Here is a 22,987-nt window from a genome sequence, read left to right on the forward strand (position 1 = left end):
ATCACTTCAAAATAACTTGACCTTTTGATTCTTACTACAAGGGAGTGAATTTCCTTTAAGAATTGGTAGTGCAGGTGCCCATTTGGGATCAGACTGAGCATTCAGCACTTTAATGCCTATGGGATACCATTTTTTTTTTCACATGCAGAAGCCCCACTAGTTCTATTGACACCTCTTGACTTCTAGAACCATAGCTACTGTCTTGGTGATGAACTGCTTGCCAAATATGCTTGCATTACAACAGATATGCACTGTAAACATAAAAGTTTGTCCTGCTCTAATTTGCAAAAATGCTCTTGGAAATATTCTGACTGAATAAAGATATATAGTGAGGAAGGAAGTCTAATTTTATTTATTTTATTTTTTTGTAAAAAATAATTTGTTTGCATTACTAGAAAATGATTCTTATAAAGTGATAGTTTCATTTATTTATTTATTCATTCATTTATTTTTTGCCAGGTGAAATTAAAAAAAAAAAAGCAAAAGAAAGAAAGGAAAGAAAAGAAAAAAAAAAATGTAGAAAGAAAACAAAGATGAAAGGAAGGAAACTTTGCTCTCTTACTGGGAGACAAACTTGCAAGACCAGCACGAAAGAAAAAGAAAATTTCTTTTTTTTTTGCACTACATTAACAGGACTCAAATTCTGGAGGAACAGAAAGCAGACTATATGTGCAATGCTAGTATCTGTACATTACATAGAAACTGTTCAATTTTTTTCTGCCATTAGTTTTATCATCAGTTAATCCAGCAAATCATAAAATATGCATTTAGCATATCATTCTAGAATTCCCCTTCATTTCCGCATTGATTTCGCTGTTGGACTCCGCGGGGAGCCGGGCTGTGACTCGAGGCCTCGGGTGAGTTCTGCTCGCGGTGTGCAGCACTCCGCTCCAGACGCGGCGCTGTTCCTCAGTCCCAACTGCTCTCCTGGCCTTCGAAAAAGCAGGTCCTTGCAATTCTAGTGACAGAGCCGCGGATGTTGGGACAAACACAACGGGATGGACAAGGCCACAAAGAGCGCCGTTTTCTCCATAGCTCGTTCATTAACATAATGAAGTCTCCACCTGGGGGGACGGGGAAGGGGGGCCGGGGAATTTCAGCAGTTATCTTTCTCCCCTGGGCTGATCTAAAAATCCCAGTTTATAAAAAAATAAACAGGAAAGAACGAAAGAGGAGTCTGGGAGCCTGCGCCGCGGCGGTCAGGAGCGCGCCCGGCCCCGCGCGCCCTCTATAGGCTGGTGACCAGGTGCGCGGGGCCCGCGCCGGCGCCCCCCGGCGGGGAGGCCTCCCGCGTCGGGGGCGCGATGAGCCCGTCGCTGCTCCCGCGCCCCAGCTGGTAGTAGGTGTGCAGCTGGTGCCCGCGGTCCCTGGCGCCCAGGTTGGGCATGCTCTTGCAGTAGAGGTCGTCGGCGTCCGCGGCCCTGGGCGGCGCGGGCGCGGGCGCGGGGCCGGGCGCGGGCTCGGCGTGCGCGCCGGGGGCGCCGGGCCCCGGGGACGCGGGGGGCAGCGCGGGCATGCTGGTGTAGCGCGAGTCCCGGCGCGGGGCCTGCGCGTCCTCCGCGCGCTCGTCGGGCAGCAGGGGGAAGAAGCTGTCGCTGTGGTCCTGGGGCAGCCGCCGCCGGGCGTAGTGCAGCGGCGGGCGGCTCCCCGCGGAGTAAATCCGGGGGGGCAGGAGGGGGGCGTCGGACTCCTCGTGGAGGAGCTCCAGGCCCAGGCCGTCCTCGTGCGCGAAGGCGGCGGCGTCGTCCAGGACCATGGCGCCGTCCTCGCGCGCGCCCCGGCCGCCCAGCTTGTTCAGGAGGTTGCGGCCCTGCTCGCGCGCGCGCTCGGGGCCGCCCAGGTAGGAGGGGATGTAGCCGGCCGCCAGCTCCTTCAGGATCTTCTGCTCCAGCGCGCTCTCGGCGGGCCCGTAGCCGCGGTCGATGATCTGCACGCAGTTGCTCAGGTACTCGCCGCCCGCCAGGCCGTAGCTGTTGCCATGGTTACCATTCAGTGGTAGAGTATCCATGACACTTGTATCCCTGGCATTGTTCAGAAGCCCCTCTGAAAAACATCACGGACACCATGACATTCATGCCCGGTTGGCACGGAACACACACGGACACACAAGCAGAAGCGTACGGCTGTGAGGCATGTATAAGTCGCTAGCCATGTTAAGTACCAGGTATTTGTAAATAAAAATACACTATTAAATTTAATGTACATATCTACATGTATGGACAATTGATAGAAATCCTATAAATGGAAAATCAGTATTTAAAATAAATCTTAAAAAAGAAAAAAACCCAACCCTATGAATTTGCAATTTACCCAAAAACGCTGCCTAAAACTACTTGAAGCCTATTTCAAGAGAAATTAGAAAAATAAGGCAAAATTTTGGTATAATCATTCATAGCTTTCAATTTATACACATCAAAGCCAATTCAGTAATTTGTTACCTTTAATTTTACATGTTGTCTTAACATTGAAATAGGCATAATAGTAACAATTCGTGTGTGGTACTTTGAATATATTGGTCAAAGTAAAAGAGTGAAGCAGTTTCTAAAAATTTCATACATAATTCTGTAGTATTGAAAATAATCCCTACATACAAAACCACAAAAGGATTACATTAAATTTGTCCGAGAGATGTAGTCATAAAATAATGCTTAGTCAAATAAATGGCACATCAAAATAATTTGCACATAGGTACTTTCAAAACAAAAGTATTTGTCTTTACTTTCTACATTTTTTTTTCTGCTATAGGCACTTTGGTTGCTATTATATATTAACCCATTAGTAATTATTTAGGATCATTAGATAATACTACAAAAGAATGTATAAAGACACAAGATCTGATTCCTACAAAACATACTGTATGAAAGTTTCCATTTCATAATGAGTGATGACTTTGTGTACATATTAAACTTTGGATTTAAAAAGAGATTAAACATTATATTCTGGGAAGAAATAGCTGTAGTGAAATAAATTTGACCACATGTTTATTCAAGATTTTTTGCATTCTCTTGAATGAACAGAAACCCAAGAATCTATAATCATTCCATAATTTACTTCAAATGTAAACCACAAAAGAAAATCAAACACAAACATTCGACTAATAGTGGTAAATAAGGGTATTTCTTTGCAGAACAATTAACTGAAGAATTCTATTAAACTTCTCAATACACTGCTAACTTGTGAAAATATAGCATTCATTCTATATCTGTGATGCAATTATGTTTATCAAAACTGAACTGGTTCACTGCTGGTTTAAATAAAGTATCCCAAATATGTCAATTTTTTATATAGACTTCTGATGAATACTCTGTATTCAGGTAACACAGTTTTCAAAAACAGCAAGGCATAAAATACATCAAAAAGCAAGCATCACAGACATAGGGTGAAGCGATTTATTTTCATGTTATAAGATATCTTGTAGACAAATCCACAATGTTAAGGAAAAAAAAGTAAATGCTTTTTAAAGGGCCACATGTGATGGGTGATTGCTGCTGCAGAGGCTGCTATGTTATGCTTGATGGTTACGGGCTCGTGACCGATGCATTGAAACACGTTTTTTATTTCTGTTGTCAATGCATTAGGTACGGGTTGAAACAGCCATAGTAAAAATAAAGTGGGCATATTGCACATGACATATATTTGTATGATGGAATGCAATAATAAAAATTAAAAGTTCATGAATTAGCAAAAAATAAATGCTTAATTTAAAAACAATTTAACTCACACGAACATTACATGAGACTTAACAACTACGTTGATTACGTGACACAGTAAAAGAATCAGACAACAGAAGCGTCTAATCTCTATTCACATATTTATATAAGTTGATTTATAAGTTCTTAGTTTTTAAATTGTGAGATGAACTGTTTTTAATAACTACATCATCTATATGTGATGCAATAAAAGTGAACTAAAAAAAATTACATTTGATATGCAATGTTTAGCTTTACTCCCATACTTGTCTCTCTGTAGGGCTCTAAACGACAGCATGAAGAAAAGGAAAGAAAAAACAACAAGTAAGCTTACAGCGACAGTAGGAGAACATGAGTAAAAAGCAAATTGATGATATGCAGAAAAAGGTCAAAGGAAATTATTCCCACTGCCCCAAAATTCATGAGTCTGTGTTACATGGTTTATCATAATTAAAATATTGAAATGTTAGTCAGAAAATAAGAATCCCCCCCTTAACACATGCTAATAAAATGAGTCTCTAATAAGCGTTTCTACTATTTGTAAATTTTCAAACAAATACACTTTTTTTTTTTTAGTTAAAATTATCACACCAACCAAGGAGAGTAAAAATTTGAGGGCAAGTCATGACTATTTCCACAACTACATTTTAATATTACCCGTGTGTGTGTATGTTAGAAAATGCCTGCCTCTAAAAAGTGTTATTTAACTTTAAAGTTTTTCAGTAAAATTATGAAGTTTTTAGCTTGTATACAGAGAGAAAACTGTAGTTGAAGGTTTTCATAATTGTTTTTTCCTTGTACATAATTCTCTTTCCATGTACAAAGATTATTTTCCCCCTACTGTCCCTAATACAACTGCTTATCATTTGTGATACTGATCAATCATGTCATTTCTGGAGCTCATATTCAAAAGTTATATAACTATGGAGAAAGAAAAAGGTTAAATCCAATCATTATTCTTTATCAAGAAAATGTGAGGGGGAGAAAATACCACCATCAATATCGTTTTCTTCTGGGTTGTTGCACAATCATATGCAATCAAACATTTTTGAGCTGATCCATTAAAAACGATCCTAGAAAAAATTTTTTTTAAAAAAAACCCATATTTTAATCAGCTCAAAAGAAATGTTCTTGCTGATTTTGTTTATAGGAAGGTTAAATCATCATACACACACGAAAATACTCCAGCAAATTCACTGGGCTAGATCATTTCAAGAGATTCTGACTTGTTACAGTTTAACCCCTGCTTTAGAAATAAGGTGTGTGTACTTTAAATGTATATTTGCTTCTCAACAAAAGATCAACAACATTTCAAAATACAGAGAAATTTCTTTAAAATTTTCAAAATGGCTTTAGAAAGAGAACTGGAACCACTAAAGCTGAGAGGGAAATGGTTTGTAGGTTCCTTATGGTTCCCTCCTTACATGACAGAATTTTAGAAGTAGAAAGTGAATGGAAGATTACAAGCTCAATCCCTGCTTTTCAGAGATGAAGAAACTATATCAAGAGAGGCTGAGCCTTATCTGACTACCCTGCAAACAGTGCCAGAACTGGGGTCAGAAAGGGCATCTTCTGGATTTGCTCTGGGTATAGTATCTTGTTCTCTTCACACTGCCCTGGGCTTTGAATATTTACTGATATATTTTGTAATGTAACCTTGTATTCTCACCAACTATAATGGTGAATGTACTCTTCACTATATCCCATCCTACGGATGTCTTTCTTTAAAGTTTTAGAATTGAATTAAATAATTTTAAAATGTAAATTATTTTATAAAATCACAATTTCCTCTCTATATTAGGTTTTGTTGATAGGTTTATCTGTAATGCAATTGGTCTTACAAAAATTGAATTGTCCAATATTGACAAGATAGTGGTCTAGAAATACTACCCATGAAATTTTAAATATTTACACAGACAATCTAAATCCAATAAATAAAAAGATATTATTCATTTTTATTCTTAGCTCAGTAGGCTTCAGTAACAGTATAAACACATCTTTACATATTTTAAATGAAGGCATTATAAACAAAAATGGATACTTTAAATCTGAATGCTTCTTTGCTTGGATAGCATTGGTGCAACTGAATCCAGGACCCATAGAACAGAGCTAAGTGGTAATGCAACATAAACCACTCCAGTACATACCGAGACACCTATATTTCATGTAAGATTTCACCTTGCCAGTAAGAATATAAGTGCATTCATCTGAAAGCATAAGATTAGTAGCAATATGACAATCACCAAGATTTATTTTGGGTCAGTGGTAAAAAGTTATTTTAAGCACTACCATAGTTTATTAACATCTTAAAAATATTTAAACATCAAATAGCTGAACAGTTCCACTTTTGACTCTGAAAAACATTAATAAAATTATTTGCTATCTTATTAAGAAAATTCAGTAGAATTTATTTAACTTCCTGGCATAAACGATTAATCCATTCAGAAGAATCCTTTGTGTATTTATTGATAATCTTACTAGCAATATCCAGTAATAGATTCCATAGAAATAAGTTTTAAATTTATGTCATTATTTTACCTTTTGCATCATGAGAATTTCAATTTGATAGTGTTTATAGAAGTGTTTCATCCTTAGAAAAATATCCTAATTTAGGATACCAATAAAAATAAAATAAGGCAAGAAGGCAGATATTGAATTAGGAAAAGGCCTTTTAAGGTCTGCTAAACTGTTCTGCCAAACCACCTCTGGTGCACTGGGCAAAGTATACTTGATTGAGCGCGCTACAATGAAATAGGGAATTGACAAATGAGAGAAAATTGGGGGGGGGGGGGGTGACCAAGAAGAAGGACCTAGACACTCTCTCATGTTGATGGCACTGAGGTTACTTTCTGTACCAGGGAAATAGAAGACTAAAAGAAGACAGGCTAGCTGCTTTCAGGTATTTAAAGGACTGCCACAGAGAGCAGAATGCTTTGCTCTTTGCTCTAGAGGGCGAATCTAAGCGTCACGGCCAGAGGCAAATTTCAGCTCAGTGGAAGGAAAAAATAGATACAACAAATGGAGTGTTTCAACAGTTGAATGCAGTTGACCCTTGAACGACATGGGTTTGAGTTGCATGGGTCCACTTATATGTGGATTTTTTCCCAATAAGTATTGTAAATGTATTTTCTCTTCCTTAGGATTTTCTTTTATTAGTTTTTAAATTTAATTTTATATTTTAAAATCTTCACCCGAGGATATTTTTTCATTGCTTTTTTCAAAGACAGTAGAAGGGAGAGAGAGAGAAACATCAATGTGAGAGAGACACATCAAGTGGCTGCCTCCTGCTTGTGCCCCAACCAAGGCCTGGCAGCAACGGAGGTATGTGCCCTTGGCCAGAATTGAACCAGGGACCCTTCAGTCCACAGGCCAATGCTCTAACCACTGAGCCAAACTGGCTAGGGCTCCTTATGATTTTCTTAATAACATTTTCTTTTCTCTAACTTTATTGTAAGATGACAGCATATAATACATATAACATATGAATTAAAAGTTAAGCTGTTTATGTAATTGCTAATGCTTCTAGTCAACAGTAGGCTATTGGTTTTCGGGAAATCAAAAGTTACATGCACATTTTTTACTGCATGGGGGTTGGGCACTCCCAACCCCTGACGTACAAGGGTCAATTATATATGAAATCCTGAGCTGGGAAGGGTCATGTTAGAGAAAATACATTAGCACAGATGGACAGAATGTCAGCAGTGTCACAAAGAGGACCCAATGAGCTCTGTTCCTTCCTTTGATTCTAAAACTCTATTCTTAGATGTGTGGGCCTTAAGAAAGCTAATACAATGTAAAGTTTGCTTAATTACTTTATCCTATTGACAAACAATTTGACTGTATTCTTGAAGTCACTTCTGAATTAATGACTTCGGTATTTAGAAATAACTTAAAATCATCCTTTTTAGTTGGCAAGGTGTCACCTGGGAAGCTCAGATGGCTTTAGACACGCAGTGGCCATGCTGAAACATACTTTTCTCCAATGGGCATTCACACTAAATTTTAGGCACTCATGCTCCCAATCTTCTACCTCTGACTGAGAAGGAAAACAAACAAAAAACTCCCACAATGGTTCTCACAGAGGATAAGACTAATTTTATTCAAAATTGCCTGAAAAAATAAAAACACTGTGAATCTGTCACATCCAACTTGAAGGAATTTTGAAAGTCTGTGTTACAGTGAATTTTCTTTCAAATATAATTTAAATAAGTAGATCACTGACTAGAATTTTTTTAAATAAAACTTTTATTTGAATTTTTTCTCCCCGTGGTCTCTTTACATATGATATGGATATTTTTAATGTCTTATCTTCAATATTATAAGTGGTTTAAAGAGATTTATGCTTATTTGTTTGATAAACAAATTTTTAAAAAATATTTTAAAATTAATTTTTAAAGAGAGTGGAAGGGAGAGGGAGAGAGCTAAAGCAGCATCGATGTGAGAGCAGAACATCGATCAGCTGCCTCCGTACCCTGACCGGGAGCTGAACTGCCAACCTTTTGTTGCACAGGATGATGCCGGCCAGGGCACAATTAAATTTTATGTCATTTAAAGCCAGAGGATGGAGAGGAACCAAATTCAAAAGCCTTGTTTTTAACATGTAGACATAGTAGAAAAAGGATTTTGTAACCGTCCTGAACCAGCTCACATGGGCACTAGAAAGCTAGGGTAGGACCTGATCTGCTGCTGTTCAGTTCACTGCTCTTTCCTCCATGTTTTAGTTCAGTGTAATTTTCCCTGGAGCTGATACAAATGCTTTCATCAGTCCTGACGCTTTGTGCTTAGAGTGTGCTCCATGGTATAACAGTGTACGATTACTTAATCTTATAACATTAAGACTAGTGGGTCAAGCATTCCTTTATCTTACTTACCTTAGGTAAATATCTTGTTTCTCAAAATAAATACATGGATATTCATTATAGAAATCAACAAGAAAAGTACTGACAAGCCACAATACATTTTATAACATTACAAAGAAACAAACACATATTGATGAATCAAGCATTTGTTTATCAGAAGGAAGGAATCCATTTCTCATTATGGAAAACCTAAGGAAAATGGAAAATAAAAGCACCAAGAGCGGTAGAAGGTGAAAGGAATCTGTGTGTCTGCTTCCAAAAGAAAGAAAAGGCAGGAGGAAGGAAAGAAAAATAGAACGTGGCCATAAAAGCTACAGAAAATGGGACTCTCACTTGAGAAAATTAAGATAAACTCCAGCACACCTTGTGCGTTGTACATGCTGACAGAAGGGTTGTTACAGACCGCCGGTTCCCCAAGCAATGTATTATAGGGATTGTTAGTACCATGCGGACGAAGCAGAGCATTGCTTATAAGATGATTAGCCATGGCTCCTGGAGCAGCCCCATAGAAAGACAGAGAAAAAAACAGGTCAATCAGGCAAATGTGTTTGAAAAAAAGAAAGGAAACATTTAGAATGACAACAGTTGATATAGTCCTGATTACAGGCAGGCAGCTAATTAGGCTAAAAAATATATGCCAATAAAGCACACATGTTTCCAACAATGCACATATCCAAGTCAATGGGAAAGAAATAAAATGATTTACAATGTTGATTAAGCCACATTTAGGGTGTTCTCTTTTCCAAAGAATAAGCAAGAGTATATTCCCATGCTTGCTAAAAATAAAAACTAAAAAAAAAAGCAAAATACAGTCTTTTATACAAACAAAACACAAAACAAGAGTTGAAAACAAAGAAAGAGAAGCTAAACTTAAAAAAATACCCCTCATTCACAGAAACCATTGGGTTGTTTTCAATGAAAGTAAAAGAGAATAAAAGGCAACATTTAAAACACTCATTTGGAGAGCAGCTGTTGACACAACAGAAGAATTTTACATTTCTTAAAGTTTTAGGAGGAGCCATTATTTAAGTTGAAATAAAATAAAATATATTCACTCTTATTAGTACACCATTGTAAGCATACTAATTAGGTGAACTGACAAATCTGATAAAATGGTAATATGGGTATTATTTTAAATAAAATATTAACTCCATGGTATCAAGCAATATACATATTCTATTTTCCATTTTCCAACTGGTTGTTTGGACTCTGGCAGAGTGAAGTAACAAAGTTAGATTTTTTCATCTCTTGTGAACAGATGTACTTAGTTTCTAATATACCATCAGTATGAGTTGCAACCTCCCACCCTCCAAAGCCATTTAACAAAAAAATCAAAAAATCAGAGGAGCAGTTTTATTAAATATAATTAGGGATGTATGGAAATGATAGGCAGAACGTGTATGCATGGGAGATGATGAAGAAAGAAAAAACGACCGAGGAAAGGAAAGCACAAGCTGTATAGGATAGGCTCAGCACTCTAGTATGTGCTAATTTAAATATACACACATATTAAAGAATGAAAATATAATCCATAGATGAGAAAATATCTGCCAAAAAAATTTACAAATGTTTGCAGTCCAACAAAGAGCTAGTATCTGGAACACAGAAAAAACTTTCAAAAGTCAACAATAAAAAAACCAACAAACAAAACACACACACACACACACAGAATCATTTCAGTTAGAAATGGGCCAAAGGCATCAACACATTTCATGGTCGAGGGTATCAAGATGGCAAAGGAGCTAAGGGAAGTACTGCTATTAGCCATTATGGAAAAACGGATTAAAATCACAATGAGGTGTCACCACATACTGAAAATAAAAATGGCGACAATATCGAACGCTGGAAAGGATGAAGAAAAATGATCACTCATTTTGCTGGTGCGAATGTAAAACAGTACAGCTACTCTGGAAAACAGTTTGGCAGATTCTTATAAAACTGAAAGTACCATTACCGTAATAGCTCCCCAGTTGTACCCTGGGACTTTTATCCCAGAGAAACGGAAATTCATGGTTACACAGAACCTGCATATGGATGCTCATGGCAGATTTATTTGTCATAGGCCCTAATGGGAAACAGCCAAGATGTCCTTCAACTGGCGAAGGGTTAAACAATCTGTGATGCATGCAAACCCTGAAGCACTACTTAGCAATAGGAAGGAACAAATGATGCACATAATAACCTGGATGAATCTGTAGAGAAAGGTACTGAGTAAAAAAGATACTCCTAAAGGTTATTATATACTGTGTGGTCCAGTTATATACTAACATTCTTGAAATGACAAAATTCAAGAAATAGGGAACTGACTGATTGCACAGGGTTAGAGATGGAAGGGGCGGTAAGTGCATAAGGTCATAAGAGAGCAACCTGAGGCGTCTTCACGTAGATCCAGGTGGAACTACTCTGGACATTGATTGTGGTGGCGTAGACAAGAACCTACTCTTGTGATAGAATTGCATAGAACACACACACAAATACAATTAAATTAAGAACTATTGAAGAAATCTGAGTCAGCTTGGTGGATTATATTAATGTCAATACCCTGGCTGTGATACTGTAGTATAGTTTTACAAGATATTTATTGAGGGAAACCTGGTAAAAGGTAGATGACTTCTGTATTTCATATAACTGCAAGTGACTCCACAATGATCTGAAAATAAAAAGTAATTGATGTTGAATGAATAAACAACATTTAGTCACTTGTAGAAAATGTTAAAAAATGAGAAGGAAAAATTTGTCCCGGGAATTTTAACTTTTTAAAAATTATAGCTCTTTGCCATATGGTAAAGTCTCAGTCATATAACAAATATTTTAATGTCAACATTGGGTAGTGAATATCTCTTGATTTAAAGGGCAGTATAGCTTGTCAGATCTCTAGAGATGGAAAGTTTCAGTTCTTTCAAGAAATAAGCATGTGTTTGCATCTTACACATACTGCCAAGAATGAGCACAGAACTAGCATTGAATCTTTCACTAAGTACTTGATGACTATTTGCTGAAGTTGTATAACATATATATGTGTGTGTGTGTGTGTATATATATATATATGTTTTTACACAGTGTAAAGACAGAATGTCAATTTATCATATAATATGTATATCAGGATAGTATTTCCATTAATAAATTAAATACATGAAAAATTAATAAGAAAATATTAAAGAGTTGGCTATAGTGCTTTTCAGATATGGAATGGAATATTGTAAACCTTAAACATGTATATTGTTGATGTGACACAAATTTCAGATTGTTAAGAGATAGGATTTGGTCTGCAAAATATTTTTAAAAAGCAAATTACATGTAGGTTATACCTGCTATTACATATTTATTATTCTAGCCTATTTTTCAAGTGAAAAGGAAAGTTAGTCTTCTAATAGAAATAATTACTTTCTAAAATTACTCCAAATAAGCACTTAAATAGAAAATGAAAGATGTAAGCAACTTAATATATTGAACTAGGGTAAAAACCTTAAAAATATAAAATTGTCCATACTCTTTACACTCCATCACAAATCAAATAAGGGGTAAAATCTTTATGGCTGTGATTCATATCTCCATTGCTACACATGTCCCTTCATTGCCACACAGTATTTAAATTGAACTAATTGGAAAACAAACAGTAGGCTACAAAAATTGCATGCTACTATTTCTCTTGCTTCACACAGCGTATAAAATAAAATATTCATTTGTTTTATATATATATTTGTTATATATATATTTTCTATACTAATGTATAGCAAGGTGCTCTGCTTAAGTGTTCTCATTACAAGAAAAAAAGTTTTGTAACTATGTATGACTCATCGGGGTAATCATTTTGAAAACAGACAAATACCGAATCATTATTTTGCACTCCTGAAACTAATATAATGTTGTATGTCAATTATACCTCAATAAAAATAAAGAGAATAAAAATAAATAAAAGGATAAACACTCTAAAAGAGAAGATAATCTGTGCTTTAGAATAAGGAAACCATTGAGTTGGGATGAATCAAACATAAGCAAGAAGTTGGTGACTCATTATTTTGGTTTTTGTTTATCTGTGCAGTTTATAAAAATCTAAGAATATAAGAACAACAAAAAAACTGTAATCATACCAAAATAGAGTTCCATAATAAAATTATAGTGAAGCTATCAAAATCTTTATAGATAATTCATCTGGTTGTATCTTTCGTAGCATGCAGTTCATTTTCAGATTTTTCCAATTTAAAAAAAATTTTTTTTTGGATATAAAGTACTTTTATCTGTAAAACTATTAATGTAGAAGGACTGTTATTTTCTCCACAAATTATGTGAAGATGTTTTATTCAAGTGATCATTAGTGAAACTATACAAGTGATCTTCCTATTTTGTAGAATTGTAGGAAGATTGAGATTTTTTTTTTAGTTTTTTTTAATCCTTACCAGAGGATATAATTTTAGAGAGAGGAAGGGAGAGAGAGAAACATCCATGTGAGAAATAAACATCAATCAGTTGCCTCTCTCGGTGCCCTGACCTGGGATTGAACCCACAACCTGGCTATGTGCCCTGACTGGAAATCGAACCTGTGACCTTTTGGTGTATGGGAAGACACTCCAAACAACTGAGCCACCCGGCCAGGACAAAGACTGAGTTTTAAAGTTCATTTTATTTATGATCAATTCCTGGTAATGTGGGAAGGCCAACAACCGTAGTAGAAATGCTACTGGCATACAACTGTGCTATGACACAATGTTGGCTAAATGGGATGATATTCAATGTCAACTTGCTGGCTTTGGTAGGGTGCTTCCACAAATTGGGTGCAATCCAGAATCAGTTAATTATCTACAGCCATAATGAGTGACATACAATCATAATTGGAGAGCCACTTGCTGTTCTGTTAAATCTAAAACCACATATAAACTTACAAAAAATAATTAAAAACTTTAGAAACATTTTCCATTTTATCCTTGGTATTGAGGACCTTTTTCAGATAGGAAAAGAATCATACTTTAAATTGCCTTTTTATTATCACTCACTTTTATAACTCATGCACCATTTGAAACCAATGCAATTAATGTCACTGAAACTAACTTCAGTCCTGAAAATGGAGAGTTATATTTCAAGTGAGGGCTCAGTAACAGGAAATCCAAAGTGGAATATGAAATTTGATGATTAATGTTTTACAAGGAGTATTAAGTTACCCATGAGCTCTATGGGTTTGCTAGTACAAAAGAAAGAGGGACATGTTGGAGTAACCAACCAATTAATTATCCCTCATTTGATTCGCCTGGCAAAGGTGAATGAAGTCAATGCACTTTCGTGCTTTTCATGGACACTCAGGGCTTGCAGTGACCTAAAGATGTCACTCTTCCTGTCAACATCCAAAACATGTACAGTTTTCCTAGGAGTTACTACCACATGATTCCTACACTCCCCACTCATATTTAGGTATTTCAATTATACCTTGAAAGGTGGCACGCACTGTGTTGCAAAAACAAAACCAAAACAAAAAACCAACAGCTTGTTGCCAACGCCCAGATCTTTTACCCCAAACTTGAACAGAACCTGTCTTCCTCTGCCTTTTCCGTGCAGTTACTTTGGTCTTTTCTCTAGAGCTGCACTGCAATTCGCTTGTCTGCCGAAGTCTATTCTGTTTGTTTCTGGTTGTTTCCCCAATTTACTCAGGTCTCTGAATTCTGAGGCAGTGTTCCAAGGTTCTGTCGATGCTGTCTATTCCCCTTCCCTCCAACCAACTTCTGATTTGTAAACTTCCCTTCTAATAGCTGTGAAATTGCTGAAGACTTCCAAGAAGATCAGTGTTTACAGACCATCTGTCACTGTTTTTCAGCTGCAAAGTTAAGCTTACTGGTTAGACAGTTTGAAGACACAAATACCTAAGTTGCTGCTGGGGGTGGGGAGGGAGAAAGTTACAGCACTACATATATGAAAAGAAGGTTTATGTGCTAATTTCACTGGAAATGGAAGCCCCAGGAAAACAGGGAGTCCCAGGAAAACAGGGTTTTTTCATTGTTCTATTCTAAGTGTCTAGAATAGTTCCTAGAGCTCAATAAATATTTTCTTAATTAATGAAAAAACCTATGTGAAATCTCTGGCATCGAGAAAATATAAAACTAAAACAAAGTCATTTTATCAACTATGAGTGGTTTTATAATTTGAGTAAATTTTTTAGGAGTGTCAATTATGCAATTCCTAATGTGATTTATTTCCTTGTAGCTTTAATTATGCCACATAGTATAACACCGAAACTTTTAAAGCAGAAATAAACACTCAATACTAATTGTAGATAATAAATAGGTGGGAAAAAAACACAGGACTCAAAAAGCTCAAATTGGGCAAAAAGCTGAAAGCTCAAAGTGGCTATGTAAAAATAGGCGTCCTTAATTATCCGACTCACTAAATCCTGGCTACAGTCCACTCATACCTGCTTATGTGCTGTCAGAAACAGAGTCAGCTCTCTAATAAAGCCATGGGAAAGGAATTAACACGGAATTTCATTATATGTGAAGCACCAACAAAACTGTCAACAAAAGGCCGACCACAAAGCCTTTTCTTCCTGGTGAAAGTGTAATACAAAGCAAGTGGGATTTTCCTAGTCCATACGAAAAACTTAAGAACGTTTTTTCTGACAATTACCTGGAAGTTGGACCCCTAGAGCTACGGAAAAAGATGAAGTGTAAAATCATAGTCATTTTAAGAAGAGACTTTTTTATTCTCTTTTAATCCTCACCCAAGGATCTCTTTATTGGTTTTTTTTTTTTTTTGAGAAAGGGAAGGGAGAGAGAGAAACATCAGAGAGAGAGAAACAGAGAGAGAGAGAGAAACAGAGAGAAACAGAGATAGAAACAGAGAGAGAGAAACAGAGAGCAAGCAAAACAGAGATAGAAACAGAGAGAGAAACATCAGAGAGAGAGAGAGAGAAACAGAGAGAGAGGGGGAGAGAGAGGGAGAGAGAAAGCTTGATGTGGGGCAGAAACATCAATCCGTTGCCTCCCTTACATGCCGGAACTGGATCAAACCCAAAACCTAGGTATCTGCCCTGACTGGGGATGGAACCCGCAACTTTTTGGTGTAGAGGTCGATGCTCCGACCAACAGAGCCACCTGGCCAGGGGGAGTCTTTTTCTTTTTTCTTTTATTTGTACCTGAAGATAGAGGCTGATGTAAATGTTTTTGAATTAGTGAAATTTGAATGAAATGACTATACTATTTTTGAGTGTATATTTTTACCACAAAACTGTGATATGTCTTTTTGCATGAAAATAAAAAGAGGTGTTTTGACACTGGGAGGCTCTGTCTAGGCCAGTTCAGTGTGGTACATAAAATTGAAGACTGACAAAGAACCCAAGTCAGATCCCTGTGCTTCGAGATTATGACATAAAGAACAGATCTGAAAAAGATGACAGTGGGATCCCACTTGAATCTGTACTCTATCACTCAGAAACATAATTCAAACAACGCTTCTTCCTGAACACAGGCTAACAAAGGTGTATGAAAAGCTCTTAAAATAACTTGAACTGTCATTGTGCTCTGTCCCTCACACTTCATTTAAAAAAAAAAAAAGTACTTACATTCTTATTTGATTATATTGAATGGGCAAAATTTCATATTTCCAGACCGTGGTGATCTAATGAGCCAAATCAATACATCCATTCTTTAGCAGTCACATATCAATATGCTCCAATTTTAAAATTCTTGTGATTTATAAATATATAGGATGGTATATGTTGTGTTTTTTCTCAACAAGACACTTTAAACCAGACGGTTCTTTCTTCCTTAATATACATCAACCTCCATCCCATTCCCTCATGGTTCTCTTTCCCTTGATTTGACATTTTTCTCTTATGAAGTCATCTCCATTATGTACATAAACTGATATACATAAATCAGTTATAGATAAAGCAGAGTTACTATTGAATAATGCCCCTGCCTTTGTCTTCACATCTTAATTTTGGCCTATAACGGAGACTTCATTTTGTGCAAGTAAATACTGGGTGGGGCAAAAGTAGGTTAACAGTTGTGAACACATGAAACACAGAGTTTATTCCTGTATTATTTATTGTATTACTTTTCATATGAACAACAGTAAACTTACTTTTGCCCCACCTTGTATAGTTTCACTAATGATACTCTAGTATTTTCTGTAGAACTAGAATGCTAACTTCAGTGGAAGGCGAGGGATACTTTACTAGGAAATGGTGTCTATGACATCGTGAAACCATTACAATTGTATATAAAATGCTTTAGGTCTGTGTTGGTGTGCTCAGCTGGGCAGGCACAAACGCCTGCGCTTCTTCCTGGCGAAATGGTGCTGTGGCTTTTATTTCCTTTTCACAGAGTTCAGTATCTTCTAACCAATTGCAAAAAATCATTATAGAGAAAGGCTAGAACTTAGAGCTTAGAGCTGAGTGAGGTTGTAACATAATCTGTCTACCACAACCATGTCACATATGAAGAAACACAGGTCTAGAGATATCTACCGTTTCCAATGTCTCATGCTTCTGGCAGTCTAAACAAGTCAATGATCTTTAGCATTCTCTCCCCAAAATATGCTTCAACAAAATTTTATAAGGAACCTTTGAGGAACGCATTACTTTTTCATTTGCTTTTCTGTAATGTTTATTTAATTTTTCTATTCATGTATTAATTTACATGACACAAATAAAAATAAATGTAAATATATACAAAAGGCTTCTAGAACTATGAAGAACTGATCTGGCAGGCACTGTCTATTTTAAGTATGTTGTTTACTATGTTTTGCTTTTCTATGTTACAAAACAGTATCAACTCATGATCTACGGGAAGACAGTGCAAGCAATGGTTAGCTCAATTTCAAAGGGCTGTTTTATAAAACAGAGACAGCCATGTAAATCAAGACTGAGTCGTTTATAATATAAAACTAACAGAATCTACATGCTATTCTTGAAAGTTAAATAAAGTAACTTTAAAATCCACAGAAACCATAATTTTATATTTTTTTACTCTTTGTATTCAAACAATGAATGAAATTACAGTGTCAGGGAAGAAATATTTTCTTGAAAGCTAAGAACTCTTTCATCATTTTTTTTCTAAAGTCATAAATTGAAGAGCTGACATCTTGATTTATCACACTGTGTACTTTTAATAGCCAACAAGTTTGCTATTAAAATTTAATCAACCAGCCTATTAAATTTTTTCAAATGGTTCCGAGATACTTTAGCTTCTTTTAATAGCTAATTCAGTCACTGGGAATCTATTAATATGGATTCCAATGACATGTATTCTCCAGATTACAGATTGGGTTGCTGTTAGTTCAATAAGAAAGAAATATTCTGAATACAGAGGTGTTGCCTCTATTTTAATACATAAATTCAGAGCTTTAAAGCTGTGAACCCTAGAAATTACCTAGTCTGTTTCCCCTTTGTTTTGCACTAACTTTCTTTATAAATGTCTTCTTGTCCAGACACATACATTTTCTATAATAAATACTTAAAAGACAAATCACTGGGTAATATGTTGTCCACATTTTCAATTTACAACATATTTTCAAAATGCTGCCAAATATGTTTGTACCAATTCACACTTCGGTGAACAGTATATATTTCTCAAATTCTAGCTAGGACTTGGTATTGTCAGGCTGACATTTTTGGCAATTTGATAGTGTTATACATTGTATTTCCCTGATTACCAGAGAGATGGGCTAATTTTTCACATCTTTATTGGCCTTAAGGGTTTTCTATTCTGTGAATTTCCTGTTCTTTTGTTCACATATATACTGAGTTGTTGAATTTTGCTTATTTATTTTTAAACATTCTTTATACAGTGTGGGCTCTAATATCTTGTTTGTTAATTATGTGTTGTTTATGCTTTCTCCCAATATCTCACCAGTTATGAGTACTATTTTTAAATTTTGAGTTAAGAACTTTTTCTTTTAGTTATGATTTTTATTTTGTTTTTAAGAACTCCTTCTTTAACTAAATCTAAAGTATACTTTCTCCCTAAAGTTTTATTATTTTTATATTATAATTATATTATGCTATATTATGTTATATTATATTATAAATTATACATTTATTGCCACGAAATGCAACACAACTGTGTTGCAGATGAACTGATGCCATTAGATATTCACTGTTGTTTTGCACATAATTAGCTGAAAGCAAAGCTGCTCAGAGATGTGAAATTTTCTGACCTCTCAAGCCAACACTGGTAGAATTGGAGCTCAGAATTGTTGGTAAATCTTTGCTTCACAATAGAGGAAGTTGCTGGTCTGCAGAAGAAATGATGAACCTATCTTCCACACTCATTCATCTCTAAAGCTCGTCTTTTGTAGTCAAAGGCATGCATTTCTGTGTGCTATTAACTCGGATATGTTGAATACATCGTCATAGTACTCAAAACAAAGAATACTGAACCTAAAGATAACAAGCCAAGTTTGCTTAACCACAAGCGATCCAACAGTAAATCACAGTTATTTTTAGTAAGAATACAGCATGTAGTATGTGGTATGCAGTCAACCCCACAACTGTATTTATTTGTAAATCACACATTGCTTATGCATTTTTGCTAAATAAAACAAAACTCAGGACAAAGAAAAGTATAATAACTATTTAACAACATAACATAATTTACCAATGTGACGAAAATATGACTTCATATAATTCTCTGCCCTATACTGGCATACTGTCTTATATTGTGCAATTATTTTAACTTACATGAAAAAGGTCTATCTTGGCTATAATCTGAATTTTAAATTTGGCATCTACATTTGAAAAAAGTATGTTTGAGCAAAGTAGATATGAATTAAAACAAGCTTATTTGTGAATAAAGATATTCTCAACAATGTTGTTCATAGAAGACTTATATCCTATAATCATAATCAAATCTGTTCTGTTTAGACTGAGGCCATTTCAGGAAATTTATATTGTTTCTATTTTTCCATATTAAGATTAACTATCTTCCTTCAATCTATATATCCTCTTAAATCTTTCTTAATTCACTAGTGGTGTTCTGAGGCTATAAATTACTTTCCATAAATGTGATGGGTAACTTGTCTTGGTTTTTAAAGCACCCTCATTCCTTATAACGATAAATGATGAAGAAAGCCTATTATGAAAATCGTAGGAACCTATCACATAAACACTTTTAAATAGCATGCAGTATATACGGTTGAGCTCCATAAATTAGAAGCCTTTGTATGCAATTCCACAGGTAATATTTTAATTGGATATTACATAATTATTGGTAATAACTTATCTTTTTTCTAAATGTAGATGTTTTTGGCTAAATATAGATACATCTTTCACATTTTACTTTTTCATGTAATTGAGTTAATTTCTATGCACTTTCAAAATATCAGATATAACAATATGTGCTTCTTAGAAAAATAATTTGAAAGGCTGATCACTTTGTTAACTTTGGATATTCTATACTGCATTTATATCATCACAACCTTTATAATTCAGTAGGTACATTTTTTTTCAGATGAGAGGTATGGTTAGGTTGTCTGTTTTAAAATTTTGAATTATAAGACATTTCAGTTTTTGTTAAAACCGAATCAGTACATAAAAGTAGTAAGTTTAATGTATAACATTATCACTATCTATTTGAAGTCAGGCAAATAGATTTTTTCTACTTGTCCTAGGCATTGCTACGCTGTCCTGACAGAGAGCACAGTTTCAAGGAATACCAAGTTCATGAGTTCAAAGATCTCATGAAAGTTGTATCTTTGGTTCTATTACTGATTATAGGCAGAAGTTATTTACCCAATTTATTAACAGAATTGTTTCTTAACTAAAATATTCATCCTTTTAGTGAAATATGAGAAACTGAAAATTAAGATATAAGGATCCTACCAATAAAATACATTCTTCCAGGGAAGAAGAATGATTGTAAAATTCTTCTTGCAACCTAAGTGTTACAATTGAACAATTCTGTGCAGCAATGCAGCTCCTCCATATCAACCAGTTTTGGAAAAGCAACATGTGTTGGCCAATCTATCTCTCTACTCTTTCCCTAAATGAACAGGGTGTAACCACACTAAAGGCCTACTTAGGAAACAACTAAGTGAGCGGAAAATAAGGAGTAAAGATGTGAAGAATTGTACTTTACTATCTTATTTCCATGTGAGGTGATAAAAATCATTTTGAAATAATTCCTGGAAAATTTCTTTATTCTAAGCTTCAGCAACCTTCATGAAAAACTGTTATCATAAGAAGAGAATAAAAATTTTTGGCCCGGCCAGGCATGGCTCAGCGGTTGAGGGTGCCCTAGGATCCAGGAGATGGCGGTTCGATTCCCGGTCAGAGCACATGCCCGGGTTGCGGGTTCGATCTCCAGTCGGGAGCCTGAAGGAGGCAGCTGATCAATGACTCGCTCATCATTGATGTTCTATCTCCCTCTCCCTTCCTCTCTCTAAAATCAATAAAGATATATTTAAAAAAAAATTTTGTTAACATGTATAGGTACCATGTATAGGGCTTTGTGGTCAGGAAACTGTGTTTGGAATCTAGACTTTGCCCTTTACTAGCCACATGACCTTGGACAAGTTACCAAAATACCCCAGCTTCTTCATATAAGGATAACAGATAATGAAGTGTACAATAAAGTGATTGCTACGCACATCAAAGAAGAAATCACAAATTTATTGAGAGCTATACAGGGACATACTGTATTCTATTAGAGAAAATAATACCAATGATTTCTGAAGGTAAGTTGGAGTATTCACATTAAGTTCTAAAAAAGTTGATATTTTTGAAAAATTATAAATGCTCAGCAACTTATACGTGGCAAACAATACCACTTCAAAACTAAGGTGGAAATGATCTGTAGGTAGCACCATAGTTAGAAGTTAACAGGGAATCTCATTGTAGCTTGTTTGATGATAAAAGAGGTAAGAAATACTGCCAATTATAAATAAGGCAATAAGATAATAAACCCTAAAATAAGAAATCTCTTTGTGAAGGAGTCTGTGAAAGATATAATAAAATAATGATAAAAATAATAATTTTTACTATTGTGTAATTGGCCGTGAGAGGTCGGACGATTTGAAGGATTTGTATCAAAGAGAAAATTAAAAGCTAAGCTCAAGAAGGACTCACTGGGCGAGCATTTAAAAGCTTTTTTTCTTTTTCAGTTCCTGCTAACAATTGATAGCAAGAACATTTGCTCCTGACTGACTAATAATCAATAGTTAATATATTTCATTTTTCAATGGAGAGTTCATTTTGAAAATTATTTGGTCTTCTTGAGTTAGAAATCAGGATATTCATAGCATTGTTTAACTATATTTTTGACACAGCATCTCACTTAAAATCTGTACCTATTTTGCTTTTGTGCTATTAAACTGCTTTTTCTAACAGATTTCCTTATGGTACATTTTCTGATTGTCTTTATTAATGACATGTACAAAGGAAAGCAATTAACAGAGAGAGCACTGTTGCTTCATTTATAAATCAAGAATATAAAGGTAAAAAAATACTAGCTATAAATATAATGAAAAATCTCAAATAAAAATTTTATACATGCCATAGGCTACTTAGTATATTTGTACTCATATCATCATAATGCTTGCTCATAACAAAAAGTAATTTATTATATATGCCATTCTGATTTGTTAGCTATTCAAGTACTCTTAGGCACCTCATTAACTGCTGTTAAAATTTTCACAAATAGGTGTCAGATTATATTAGAATCTGGTTAATATTTACAAACAATGATTTTATAATCCTTCAAAACAGCCAGGCTTTGGGGCAATATGACATATTTTATGCATATAAGCCAAACTATATTTACTGACATTAATAAAGTGCAGTGAATGACTATGAGTGTTTCGCCCTAGTAGCTTTAATTTATAGAAATCATTAATCACAGTGAAACACCACTTGCACTTTTTATTTGCATTTTTCTTTAAAAACAAAATATGCTTAGTAGCTTGAATATTAATGAGGCGCCAGGTGATTTATTGTGGAGTTTCTTCTGTCTCAGTAACCAGCCTCCTGAGAAAGACAATACAGGCTCTGAGAAGACATGAGTTTAAAATAGGAAAGAGTCACATCCCTGCTGAGCTACAGAACTGGTTATTTAGCAGGGCTGCCTGAATTGAACTGGTGTTCTGGAGGGCAGGATAGGGTTTGAAGGAAAGAGAAGACTGTATTTGCTTATATCATGATCTAAGGTAGGGAGAAGAAATATCTTACCTTTATTTCCTAAATGCTAAAATATGGTTACAAATCAGAAGTGAAAAGTACAACTAAGGCATATGTAATTTGCATTTAATTTTTGATTTAGAAGAGACAATTCAGTTTTATTAGTTGATTTCTTTTTGTTAGCCTCAAGGGTAGCACCATCTTAGGTAAATTATTATTTCTTTTACTTGGCATTCAGATAACAACCTCATTCCTCCCACCTAATACTAGAAAATAAAAAAAAAGAAAGAAAACCTGCAGTAGTGAATGATAAATTTAAACATCCTACTGCTTGAGAGCAC

General features: G+C 35.4%; 1 protein-coding gene across 7 annotated transcripts in view; it reads right to left on the reverse strand.

Annotated features, from left to right (window-relative positions):
* Positions 1-829: 829 nt before the first annotated feature.
* Positions 830-22,987, reverse strand: part of ADGRL3 (adhesion G protein-coupled receptor L3) — a 697,726-nt gene continuing 675,568 nt past the window's right edge. For 6 of the 7 annotated variants that reach the window (XM_087827189.1, XM_087827185.1, XM_087827178.1 and 3 more), the window contains one exon: positions 830-2,043. In XM_087827189.1, coding sequence (XP_087683315.1) covers positions 1,229-2,043 — 815 coding nt within the window. In that variant the 3' untranslated portion in view covers positions 830-1,228. Of the gene's footprint in view, positions 2,044-3,955; positions 3,974-8,911; positions 9,041-22,987 lie in introns of all 7 variants that reach the window. The other variant, XM_087827196.1, reaches the window with a different exon arrangement.

Source organism: Miniopterus natalensis, chromosome 1 (assembly GCF_054644295.1).
Source record: "Miniopterus natalensis isolate mMinNat1 chromosome 1, mMinNat1.hap1, whole genome shotgun sequence".
Taxonomy (NCBI): domain Eukaryota; kingdom Metazoa; phylum Chordata; class Mammalia; order Chiroptera; family Miniopteridae; genus Miniopterus; species Miniopterus natalensis.